This window comes from Narcine bancroftii, chromosome 1 (assembly GCF_036971445.1).
Source record: "Narcine bancroftii isolate sNarBan1 chromosome 1, sNarBan1.hap1, whole genome shotgun sequence".
NCBI classification, from domain to species: Eukaryota; Metazoa; Chordata; class Chondrichthyes; order Torpediniformes; family Narcinidae; genus Narcine; species Narcine bancroftii.
In genome coordinates this window covers 114,195,366-114,209,093 of record NC_091469.1, presented here as the reverse complement: position 1 = coordinate 114,209,093, position 13,728 = coordinate 114,195,366, and the positions used below count along the sequence as shown (strand labels likewise).

At 41.0% G+C, this 13,728-nt stretch overlaps 1 protein-coding gene across 5 annotated transcripts in view; it reads left to right on the top strand.

Annotated features, from left to right (window-relative positions):
• ssbp2b (single stranded DNA binding protein 2b) overlaps positions 1-13,728 on the top strand; it is a 427,857-nt gene that overhangs the window by 105,203 nt on the left and 308,926 nt on the right. For all 5 annotated transcript variants that reach the window (XM_069936385.1, XM_069936398.1, XM_069936391.1 and 2 more), the window contains exons 2-3: positions 5,894-5,966; positions 9,627-9,688. In XM_069936385.1, coding sequence (XP_069792486.1) covers positions 5,894-5,966; positions 9,627-9,688 — 135 coding nt within the window. The remainder of the gene's footprint in view (positions 1-5,893; positions 5,967-9,626; positions 9,689-13,728) is intronic.

Genomic DNA, 13,728 nt, shown 5'->3' with positions numbered 1-13,728 from the left:
ATGCTAAGAAGTTGGGATAGTGCAGGAGCATCCAAACAGATTCGAATGATTTACCTACAAAGAAAACTTTAAGCAATTAGATTTTTTTTCTGGATAAGAGTTCTTGAAGGAGGGACTTTTTTCCATATTTTTCATACATTTTTGAAACATCATTGTGACTTATCGTTGTTTTCTTGTAGTCTTGGGTTTCTTGGAAGAAGTTTTGGACCAAACCATCTAATTCTAAAATGTTTGTTTGTTCACTCAGGATGCACAGCTTCAATGTTCTGCTGGATCCATTCAAAGATTCAGCATATTACTGAACTAGCTCTGTAATAATATCCTTGTGTTTCATCCAGCTGAGATTTATGCCCACATCCGTTTTTTTTAAACTATACCTCCCCTCCTCCTGAGAAAAATTAAAAGTAGAAAAAGAATAGAGAGCAAGAAAAATAGATAGTTTAAGAATAGACTAAAAAGAGGGTAGCGCAGTGGATGTTGTCTATATGGACTTCAGTAAGGCCTTCGATAAGGTACCACATGGAAGGTTAGTTAGGAAGGTGCAGTCTTTAGGTATAAATTTTGAGATAGTCAAATGGATTGAACATTGGCTGAAAGGGAGAGGCCAGAGAGTGGTAGTGGATAATTGTCAGGTTGGAGGCCGGTGACCAGTGGTGTGCCTCAAGGATCTGTATTGGGCCCATTGTTGTTCGTTATATACATTAATGATCTAGATGATGGGGTGGTGAATTGGATTAGTAAATATGCAGACGATACTAAGATAGGTGGAATAGTGGATAATGAAGAAGGTTTTCAAGGATTGCAGAGGGATTTGGGCTGCTTAGAAAAGTGGGCTGAAAAATGGCAGATGGAATTTAATGCTGATAAGTGTGAGGTGCTTCATTTTGGTAAGAAGAATCAGAATAGGACATATGTGGTAAATGGGAGAGCATTGAGGAATACAGAAGAGCAGAAAGATTTAGGAGTGACGGTACATCGTTCCCTGAAGGTAGAAACTCACGTGAATAGGGTGGTGAAGAAGGCTTTTAGTATGCTGGCCTTTATCAATCATTGCATGGAATATAGGAGTTGGGAGGTGATGTTGAGATTGTCTAAGACGTTGGTGCGGCCTAATTTGGAGTTCTGTGTGCAGTTCTCGTCGCCTAATTATAGGAAGGATATAAACAGAGTGGAGAGAGTGCAGAGAAGGTTTACCAGAATGTTGCCTGGGTTTAAGCATCTGGAGTATGGGGAGAGATTGGACAGATTGGGTCTTTATTCTTTGGAGCGTAGAAGGTTGAGAGGGGATTTGATAGAAGTATTTAAGATTATGAAAGGGATAGACAGAATGGATGTGGATAGACTATTTCCGTTAAGAGGAGGAAAGTTTAAAACAAGAGGACATGAGTTAAGAATTAAGGGGCAGAGGTTTAGAGGTAACATGAGGGGGAACTTCTTTACTCAGAGAGTGGTAGCCATGTGGAATGATCTTCCAGGAGAAATAGTGGCGGCGGAGTCAATTGTATTATTTAAGAAAAGTTTGGACAGGTATATGGATGAGAAGAAGATGGAGGGTTATGGACATTGTGCAGGGAGGTGGGATTAGAAAGGGGTGTTTGGTTCGGTGCGGACTAGAAGGGCCTAATGGCCTGTTTCCGTGCTGTAATTGTTATGTTAAAATAAGGTTTTCAGGTATGCACTGCCCACATCTAGATTATCATATTTGGGCTTCTATATTTGGGCTTCTCTCGGTCTTTCTTTTAGGCTGTCCAAATTGTCAGCTTCATGTACCTTTTTAATTCATCTAGAACTCTGCAACTCCATCCTATCGTGGATTAATTTTGGCTCAGTTAGTATGTTTGTCCTTGTAGCTTGATGTGGTGGGGCTGTTTTGTATCACTCCCAAGTTCTATGCAAAATCTGACAAATTCTACTGCAGAAAATAATTCTGTGCGTCTGCTATAATCAAATTGTGAAACATTACTGGAAATGAACATCTGAGGATTAATTTAAAACTTTCAGATGTAAAATTCTAAATTTGTGAACTAATATATTCTCACATGCTGCACCCACAGTCTTGCATGCAGCATCCCCAGTTGCAAAAAACCTCAGTGATTTGGAAGTAGGCAAAGCTGCAAATTCTGCATAACAGTACTGAGAAGTTATCACCGTATGAGAGCAGAAGGGCAATCTGCAAATTGCAAAGGACCAGGAAGATGAGGTTAAGCAAAACATAGTACATATTTGAAGTGAGAATTTCCCCCTAATTTCACCTTTCACCCTTAATTCATGTCCTCTCGTTCTTCTCTCACTTAGTTTCAGTGGAAAAAGGCAGCTTGCATTTATCTAAACACTTCATAATTTTGTATGCATCTATTAATTTTTTCATCATCTTCTACACTGCATTAAGTGAAGCCCAAAGCAACTGGGTTTTGTCAAACAACCAAGAAAAATTAATACATTTTGCCCTGCTGTACATGTGCCTGTATGCTAGTTATCTAATTAATTCTACTCTCCCCACGACCCTGGAAGTTTTTTCCTTCAAGTAATCAACATTGTTTCAGAAAGAGAAGATCCTCACTGACAAATTCCTTAAATTTGATTGAGTGCCGTATTTGATGGCACTTTTTCCCCAAAAGTTGGCTCAAAAATATGCCCCGGATCTTGTATGCGAAGTTGAAATTAGTGTGATCCCCTTCTGTCTATCGAGTATTGCTGCCTGGCTCTTGAACCTGGGAGGGAGGGATCCCCCGCTGTCCACCAGGTGTTGTAGCTTAGGCCTGGTACCAGGGAGGGAGGGATCCCCTGCTGTCCATCCAGTATTGTCGTTAGGCCCCGGTATCAGGGAGGGAGGGATACCCCCACCCAAGCATCATTGCCACTATCCTGGACATACAAGGAACAGATACCTGTTTCTTCTATACTCGGTACTCATCCTCCTTCCTCGACCTAGCGTTTGCTCTCAATTATACAACTCCAAATACAACATGGCAGCCACCAAGGCCAGGTCACTTGAGATCTGTTTATCCATAAATACACTAAAATATTTTTTCTTAATATTCCCTGATGAAATGGGGAATACACCCGCTGCTCACACTTGAACACACTCCAGTGTGTTTAATTTCTCATGGCTGTGTTGAGATTTTTTAGTTTTAAATGTAAGCTGAATTCAAAAGCAGAGACCAAATGTGCAGAATGTAGCAAACTGAAAGAACAGTGGAATTGAAGAAGTCAGTAAGCTAAGAATTTGTACAGTAAATTGAGCAAGCCTTGTAAGCGGGCAAATAATGGCAGATTAATATTAGACATTTGCAAATATACTCATAAATAGTTGGTAAATGTACCGCAACATGTATCCGTCTAGTGTGGAGCAGAAATTGGCACAGCCATTGAATGTGAAACTTCCTTGTGAAAACTGAACATATAATTTGTTATTAAACTATATTTGCTGTTCGATTAGAACAATTGAAAAATGTGTTCTTTTCTGGTTATCTTTGAAAAGATAAAATTCACGTGCAGAGTCAGGGGTCTGAATTATGCCGAAAATCTCAAGCTTAGAAAGCTGTCAACAATGAACCCAGGGATCACTTGAAACAAACTTGTACTGGGAGAAGTTTGTGTTTTTGAGTGCAATTAAACTGCCCAAATGGTCTTCATAATCAGAGCGAATAATGAAATTAGTCAAGGGCAGAGAAGTGGCAGATAAAATTCTATCTGGAAAATTGTAAAGTGATAAACATTGGAGGACCAAAGTTGAAGGTGATGTTCATGGTTAATAGAAGGCCTCTTAGCAATGTATGGGCACAGAAAGTTCTTGAGGTCCAGTCCTTTTGCTGCAAAACTTAATAGGGTGGTTAAGACGGCATATGGTGTACAGGTTGTAAATCAGGGAATTGAATGCAAGAGCTGTAAGGTAACATTGTAGCTTTATAAACCTCTGGTGAGACCACAGTTAGAGTGTTGTGTTCAATTCAGATCACCTCATTATAAAACGATGTGAAAGTTTTGGAGAGGTTGCAGAGGAGATTTACCTGAATCATTGGTAATATCATTACCTCCTATGGACACTGCGAGAACGAGACCTTCTGAGTTCCTCCAATATTTCTGTGTTTTTGTAACAATCACTACATCTGCGGACTTTTGTGTTTCACACTCTTGACTAGGATGCTGCCTGGATTGGAGAACAAAACTTGTGAAGAAAGGTTGAGCATGCTAGAACTTTCCTTTTTGGAGTGATGGAGGATGAGAGGATGCTTAATTCAGATGTGTAAGGTTACAAAAGGCATTGAAAGGTCAGCAACTCTTTATCAGGGTGACCATGGCCAATGCCAGAGGACATGTGTTTAAAGTGAGGGCACAAAGGTTTAAGGGAGACGTCAGAGGTATGTTTCTTTTTACGTGGAGGGTGGAGGGAGCCAAGAATGCATTGCTAGCAATGGTAGAGGAGGCTAATACAAGAGGAACATTTGAAAGACCCTTAAATGGACACATGAATATTAGAAAAATGGAGGGTTATGGGCTGTGAGGGAGGGAAGGGTTGATTGCTGTGGAATAAGTTTAAATAGTTTGGCACAACTTCATGGGCTGAAGGCTCTGCACTGTTCCGTTCTGTGCTTCCTGCAGTTAAAGTTGAAATGTAGCATGGGGCGTTGGTTAAAGGATGCCCACAGTATGTGAAGGAAGTCTATGCTTATTTGTGTTTTCTTTTCCACATCAATCCAGACTCTTGCTTAGACAAACAGATTTTGCAACTTTATCTGTATGCAGTCCATAATAAAATATTGGAAGACAGGTTTGATCGATCAGTGTCTGATATTGAAAATAATGCTATTTAATTTTTTTTTGCTGCATTGTGAAAATCTGTTGCTGTTAAGCTATGTATCAGAACAGCAACTACCTTTTGATCTTTCTTCACTTTACTACAGTAGCATTGCAAAGTTGTTGTTAAAGTCAATATTATGATGTTGAATTTCAGCTTTGTATTTGGGTACCACTAATAAAATAAACGGAAAGGGACCAACCACGGGTTCATAGCACTATATTTTCTGCAGCTGGGACTGCAATAATGAGAATGGACCAACAGTGATGTGAACACCCATCAAATTTTCTGACTATAACGTGCAATCCTTGGATAAATTAAGTTGGAAACACTCGGCTTGGGGAGTGCAAGTTTTTTTACAAATTTCTGTGCTCATTACTCTAACTTGTGCGATTTTTGGTACATGATTGAAAAAGTAGTAAATGGAGATAAATTCGAGATGAAAAAAAAAATCAAAAGAGCATTGACACTTACTAAATGCATGTTCATCTTTAAAAATTGTGTTCCTTGACTAAGAATGAATTTAACAGGAAGAATCAACATTATAGCTAACTTTGGCATTCTCCATATTATAATATTTTGTCTTGTCTTTGGCTTGGCTTCGCGGACGAAGATTTATGGAGGGGGTAAAAAGTCCACGTCAGCTGCAGGCTCGTTTGTGGCTGACCAGTCCGATGCGGGACAGGCAGACACGATTGCAGCGGTTGCAAGGGAAAATTGGTTGGTTGGGGTTGGGTGTTGGGTTTTTCCTCCTTTGCCTTTTGTCAGTGAGGTGGGCTCTGCGGTCTTCTTCAAAGGAGGCTGCTGCCCGCCAAACTGTGAGGCGCCAAGATGCACGGTTTGAGGCGTTATCAGCCCACTGGCGGTGGTCAATGTGGCAGGCACCAAGAGATTTCTTTAGGCAGTCCTTGTAATCAATTTTGTAATCAATAAATAAAATGGCAGAAATATTTTGTGTTGCATACTTAATTTATTGCCATGAATTTGATTGCTAAAATTTATTATGTATGATGTGTGAACGGTTTAAACTTGGAGTGAAATTGTTTCTTGCTAAAGTGATATTGACGAAATAATTTATTTGTGTCTATTTTGCAGGTTAGCACTGTATGTATATGAATATCTGCTCCATGTAGGGGCACAAAAATCAGCACAAACATTTTTATCTGAGGTGAGCTATTATTTAAACTTCCTCTATTTTTAATTCTCTGTTTTACAGATTTTCACACTTGTGAAATGGATCCTATCCCTGTGAGAAATTTGATAAAATATGCATTAAATTGCAATATTTGTACATTTTAAATGATATATTTATAATTGTGAAAATAAAGTTGAATAATTTTAAAGACTCACGTTGAAGAGACATCTGAAGTGTATTAAAATATCCCGTGGTTATCACTTCATGAATTCCGAAACTAATTTGTGTTCCTCGTACTGACAAATGTTCTCTCTGTACAACGTGGATAAGGAATTTGTAATTCAGAGACTGTTTTTGAGACTCTCTGAGATGTGTGCATAAAATCCAAACCACACTCGTGTCCATTAATTATATGGTCTGTTTGAATGAAGAATAACTGCAAGTTTACATCAAGCCTAGATCTGTGCATAACTTATAATTTATAATAAGGCCTCATGCTTTAAGATTGGCAGGCATAAGGTAGCTCTGTGTATTGTCATTACATCTATTTTTCTAAATGTATGTAGATGGGATCCTGTTAACTAATAATGATATTGTTATATGCATTTTACATATGTACTAAAATTCTTTCTTGCCACAGCTGAACAGATTGTTTTTTAAAAAAACCTCCAAAACAACTACAAAATCAACAGCATTAGTTTACTTCATTCATTTAAAAAAGAGACAACAAATATAAAAAAAATCTTCACAGTTATCCTAGTGCAAAATAAGTGACCATCCTTTTGCTTATGTCAGAGCAGTCTCTGATTAGTGTAGCAGTTCAAGAACCTGAAAGCTGTTGATAAGAAAGTGTTCTTGCTGGTCTTCAGCAGTGAGAAGAGGTTGCGACCAGTGTGATGGAACCCTTTATGATGTCAGCTACCTTCTTGAGGCAGAGCCTCACTTAGATGCATTCGATGGATGGAGGTTGGATATGGGTTGGAGCCTGTAATGGATCTGGCTATATCTGTTACTTTCTGGAGCCCTCAGCATTTCTGGGCAGTCAAAGTCCAAAACTAGAATGCAATACAACCTGTCAATATACTTTCCATAGTGCACTTGTGGAAATAGATAATGTATTTGATAACATGCCAAATCTCCTCAGACTTGTTAGAAAGTTGAGGTGTTTGTGTTCCTTCTTTACAGGTTGACTCAGGAGGTCTTCTGAAATGTGGACTAACAGGAACTTAAAGGTTCTAACCCTCTCCTCCTCAGTCCTATCAATAAAGACAGGTGTGGCCCATTGGCCACTCCTTCCTAAAATTAATGAAAAATGGTCTTGGCAAAGTTCAGTAAAAACACAGAAATGCTGGAGAAACTCAGCAGGTATTTCATCCTCCGTCGGAGGTAAAGATCTCTAACTAATGTTTTGTACCTGAACCCTTCTTCAAGGTATCAATAAAAGGTGGGCAGGCATCTGAATAAATGCTGGGGATGGAAGAATGGGCAGGGGGATGGAAGAATGGGCAGGGGGATGGAAGAATGGGCAGGGGGAGGTGTACAGACCAACAGACAAAAGGTGTTGGCTAGATATGGATGAGAGACAGGGGAGAGGAATTGTGAGAATTGACTGGGGAGGGGAAGGTTGTTTGTGTCTCTGAGTGCAGATCTGGAGGAAAGGAGACAGGGAAAACAGAAGAGAGAGAGAGACAGATATTGAGGAAAGGAGAAATAGGGATAGATGGGGGAGAATGTAAGATGTTCCTCCAATTTGCAGGTGGTCTGGGGCGGGGAATTGAAATGAGTGGCCAGTGGGAGATTCTCACTATTGTGGTGGAAAGGACATAGGCAATCAACAATATAGAGATCACAACAGGAGCTCTAGATGCAGTAGATGACCATTGCAGATTCACAAGTTATACTTGGAAGGACTGTTTCAAGCCAAAATTGTAGTGAGGAGGAATTGTGGGCATAAGTGGGGCACTTCCTGCAGTTACAAGGATTGGTGCTAAGAAGCTGATTTGTGGGAAGAAAGGAGTGCACAAGGGAGTCATGGAGAGAGTGATCCTTGCAGAAGGCAGTGAGGGGAGGAACAGAGAAGATGTGTCTGGTGGTGAGATCACATAGTAAGTGGGAGAAATGGAACAGGGATGGTTTGTTGAATGCAGAGGCTGGTGGGCTGGTAGGTGAGGACAAGGGGAATCCTGTCTCTGTGTATTTGGGCTTGAGGGGGGCCAGGGCAGATATGTGGGTGAGGGGCAAGTTGATGGTGATAGAGGGGAAGCCACATTGTTTGAAGAAGTAGGATATCTTGAAAAATCCTGCATGGAATACCTTGTTTTGGGAGCAGATGTGACAGAGATGGAGGAATTGCATAAAAGAAATGGAATCTTTACAGGGGACAGGGTGTGAAGGGGTTCAGTCGAGGTAGCTGTGGGAGTTGGTGCTTTTGGAGAAGATGTCTGTCGATAGTTTGTCTTCCAGGATGGAGTCAGAGGGATTGCAAAAGGGGTCACTGTTACTTGAGAGGGACCAAGTGAAATTGAGGTTGGGATGGAAGTTGGCACAGGAGTGGATAAAGTTAATGAGCCATCATGAGTGCATATGACAGCACCAAAGCAGTTGTTGATGTAGCAGAGGAAGAATTGAGTGGCCTTGCCTTTCTAGGCCTGAAGCATAAACTCTCCACGTAGCCAACAAAAATGCAGGCATAGCTTTGACTTTGTACAGGAGAAATACACCCACCTCTGGCCCAATCACTATATATCTCCATCCCCCAAACCGAAGGCTTCAAAGCCTTTTATTTATCTCTTGACAATAGACCCAACCAGTACCCCTCCACCACCCCCTTTCTCTGGGTGCCCAAACAGTCCTTCCAAGTGAAGCAACACGTGAATTTGCAGGGGATGTACTGCATCCGGTGCTCCCATTGTGATCTCCTCTGCATTGGGGGGACTTGCCACAGACTGGGAGATTCCTTTGTTGAGCTCTGTTCTGTCCATTTCAATAGCAGGGATCACCCAGTGGCCATCTATTTCTATTCCTCACCCCATGCCCTTGCCAACACGTCTGTCTATGGTTTCATGTACTGCTAGACTGAGACCAACTGCAATTTGGAAGAACACCTTGTATTCTGACTGCGCACCCTCCAACTAGATGGCATTAATATCAACTTCTCCGGTTTCCATTTACCTTTCCCATCATTTCCTATGTCTCCTTTTCTCTAGCTCTGTCTCTCTCTTTCTTCCCTTTTCCCTCTGTCTCTAATCCCCGAGTTCTGCTTCCACAGAGCCCAAAGAACATCCCTCCCCCCGTCAATTCTCACCTCTCCTCTCTCCTGTGTCCCATCCATATCCAAAACTCCTTTTGTCTGTCAATCTGTACTCTTTCCCTCCTGACCATTCTTCCCTCCCCAGCCTTTTATTCAGATGCCTGCCTGTTTTTTACTCATACCTTGAAGAAGGGCTCAGGCCTGAAACATCACTTTATATTATCTCTAATTCCTGTAGACTCTGCGAGACCTGCGGAGTCCTCCACCATTTCAATGTTCTTCAGCATCTTCAGACTTCTGTGTTCCATTCCTTGGCAGATTGTTTTTCTCACACTGCCAAATCAGATTCTTGATCTCCATTTGGTATTATGACTTGATATTTCCAGTAATTCTCAATTCTCAACCTATTATAAATTTCCAATAAATTATAATTTATTTTTCAGATACGATGGGAGAAAAACATTACATTAGGAGAACCACCGGGCTTTTTACATTCGTGGTGGTGGTAAGTTAGTTTGATAATATTTTGAGATATAATTAGCATTTGTCAAAATAAGTTATGATTTATTTTAGTTCACTTTGCATGCTAAATGTTAAAATACTAGTTTTTGTGATTTATGTATGCGATGGAAATGTATGATTCTAATTTGATCTACTTTGCAGATTTTAGAAACTGCTTGATGCCTGCATTGTCAACCAATCAGTTTGCCCTGTATTTTTGTACAGTCGTGTGCATCAGATTTTATATATGTTACAACAACGGCTGTGTTGTCATAACATATTATTTCAGGGAAGCATAATTCACTTGATTCATTCAAATACATGTACAAGCTTTATTTTCATTAAGATATGTAAAAATGAGAACAATAAATTCTTAACAAGTAAAACCAAGTTTTAACAAGTACCATGGCAATGAAAAAGTAATAGACTAAGAGTCATGACATTTAATGAATTAAAGGAAAAAGTTGAAATGCATTTGACATTTCAGTTTACATTAATCTTGTGCAAGCAGAGGACTGGGTTAGAATCTTTACATTTGTTTGGAATGAAAGACATCTGTGAATTGAAATCAAAAGATTTCAAATTTAAATATGTATTATCAGTTGTTGTTTCTGTTCTTGTTGGTGCACATTGGTCATGAAGAAGGCTAAAGTGGGTTGGATGTCTCCTCTCACAATTTTGAAAATCAGTCTAGCTGGGGACTGCACACCTTGTCTGGTAGCATCTGATCATGGTTCTTGATTAACATGGATGTCTCGGGATGAAGGCAGGAGAAAGAAGTTGAGAGGAAAAAAATGTACAAGTTATGATGGAATGGCCTAATTCTGCTCCTATGCACTGGGGTCAAGCTGAGCAATAAGTGTTATCGATCAGTGTAGTGGAGATGCACAGGAAGGCAAAATTTAGGGTTATTTTGTGAGAATCTTCACCGTCTAGAAGAGAAAATTATAGTGTACCTAATTGTAGCTGGAAGATTACTGCAGACCTGATGCACAGCTCTTTGTAGGCCTTGGTATTTGTGATTCATAGTTAATGTATGAAACATATGAGCGCACTTGACTCTTTATTCTAATTAAACAAATGTGTTTTAACTGATTGTACAAGCCAAACTAAATCAGTGGAAAGGAATCTTGGATTAATGTATTTAAAGGTCATATTTACTAACTCGCAATTTAATGTCAAGATTGTACTTTATTTGCCTATCAGACCCGATTGCACTTGCTTCCTCTTTTGTAATATAAACTCTATCTGAAGTTGCCATTGATGGTGATTCTGGTGTCCTTTGGCTGCTTGATCATTAAAAAGATTCCGTATTCTCTTAAGATTAGAGATCTGCGCTAAACCTCAAGTAACTAATTCATTGTAGAAAGTACAAATTAGCTGTTTATCATGTGATTTGATTGTGTATAAAATAGCATTAAATGACATGAATGAAATGTGTAGGATAATAGGGTCAGTTTGATATTTTAAGATGCATGCTCCAAGAAAAGTGCAGAGAACAAAACAAAGGACTCTACATCACCTTTGTTGACCTCACCAAAGCCTTCGACACCGTGAGTAGGAAAGGGCTTTGGCAAATACTAGAGCGCCTCGGATGCCCCCCAAAGTTCCTCAACATGGTTATCCAACTGGACGAAAACCAACAAGGTCAGGTCAGATACAGCAATGAGCTCTCTGAACCCTTCTCCATTATCAATGGTGTGAAGCAAGGCTGTGTTCTCGCACCAACCCTCTTTTCAATCTTCTTCAGCATGATGCTGAAACAAGCCATGAAAGACCTCAACAATGAAGATGCTGTTTACATCCGGTACCGCACGGATGGCAGTCTCTTCAATCGGAGGCGCCTGCAAGCTCACACCAAGACACAAGAGCAACTTGTCCGTGAACTACTCTTTGCAGACAATGCCGCTTTAGTTGCCCATTCAGAGCCAGCTCTTCAGCGCTTGTCGTCCTGTTTTGCAGAAACTGCCAAAATGTTTGGCCTGGAAGTCAGCCTGAAGAAAACTGAGGTCCTCCATCAGCCAGCTCCCCACCATGACTACCAGCCCCCCCACATCTCCATTGGGCACACAAAACTCAAATCGTTCAACCAGTTTACCTATCTCGGCTGCACCATTTCATCGGATGCAAGGATCGACAACGAGATACAACAGACTCGCCAAGGCAAATAGCGCCTTTGGAAGGCTACACAAAAGAGTCTGGAAAAACAACCAACTGAAAAACCTCATAAAGATTAACATATACAGAGCCGTTGTCATACCCACACTCCTGTTTGGCTCCGAATCATGGGACCTACGGCTCTTAGAACGCTTCCACCAGCGTTGTCTCCGCTCCATCCTCAACATTCATTGGAGCGACTTCATCTCCAACATCGAAGTACTCGAGATGGCAGAGGCCGACAGCATCGAATCCACGCTGCTGAAGATCAAACTGCGCTGGTTAGGTCACGTCTCCAGAATGGAGGACCATCGCCTTCCCAAGATCGTGTTTCATGGCGAGCTCTCCACTGGCCACCGAGACAGAGGTGCAGCAAAGAAGAGGTACAAGGACTGCCTAAAGAAAGCTCTTGGTGCCTGCCACATTGAGCATCGCCAGTGGGCTGATATCGCCTCAAACCGTGCATCTTGGCGCCTCACAGTTCGGCGGGCAGCAACCTCCTTTGAAGAAGACCGCAGAGCCCACCTCACTGACAAAAGGCAAAGGAGGAAAAACCCAACACCCAACCCCAACCAACCAATTTTCCCTTGCAACCGCTGCAACCGTGTCTGCCTGTCCCGCATCGGACTTGTCAGCCACAAACGAGCCTGCAGCTGACGTGGACATTACCCCTCCATAAATCTTCGTCCGTGAAGCCAAGCCAAAGAAGAAAGAAGATTGATGAACATTGGACCACCAACCCTTATAATAACTTGCAAAAGACTCAAATATAACACTTTAAAATTAATATTGGCCTTGGTAAATTTCTGAAACTTAGTTTAAAAAAAAGAAAATTCTCTGCTCTCAAGCTTGCATTATATAAATTGAAATTCCTTTTTCTGTAAGAGAAATGAGCTTAGGAAGAATTTCCTTGGCAAATACTGTGCTTGTGCTTTCAAAAGTATTTTAGGCCTGATGGAATTGAAAAGGGCAACTGATCAGAATCAATTCAGAATTCAGTATTTATTGACATGAACAAGTTATGAAATTCGGTGTTTTGCAGCCACATCATAGTGGAAACATTCATATTATAACCATCTTACAACATTGCTATAAAAAATGTAACAATAATAGTGAATGAAAGGCAGTGTCTATGGTTCATTGATTATTCAGGAATCTGATGGCAGCGGGGAAGAAGCTGTCCTAGTGCCGCTGAGTGCTCATCTTTAGACTCCTGTTACTCTTTCCCAATGGTAGCAGACTGAAGAGTTTCTATTTTGTACTGATTAGAAAGTCAAGGATCCAGTTCCCGGGTAGTGGGGGCCTTCGGGGCGGGATAGGGACTGCTTTTTTAAGAAACTGCCTCATGTAGATGTCCTCGATGGAGTGGTCTGGTGCCTGTGATGTTGCAGGCTGAGTTAACAACCATCTGGAGTTTATTCTTGTCCTGAGAGTTGAAGCCTCCATATCAGGCAGTGATGCAACCAGCCAGAATGCTCTCCACAGTACACCTGTCGAAATTTACAAGAGTCTTTGGTGATGTACTGAATCTCCTCACAAAGAATAGCCACTGGTGAGCCTTCTTTGTGAAAGCACCCAGGAATTTGAAGTTTTTGACCCTCTCCACTACTGAGCCCTCGATGAGGACTGGGTCATGTTCTGCTAACTTCCTCCTGAAGACCACAATCATCTCCTTGGTTTTGCTGATATTAAGTGCAAGGTTGTTGTCATTACATCATTCAACAAACTGATCTATCTCCTTCCTCTATGCTTCCTCATTGCAGTTTGTGATGCCGACAACTGTGGTGTCATCGGAAAACTTGTAGATGGCATTGATATTGTGTCTGGCCACACAGACACGGCTGTCTAACAAGTTGAGCAATGGGGTAAACACACATTTTCGTACTG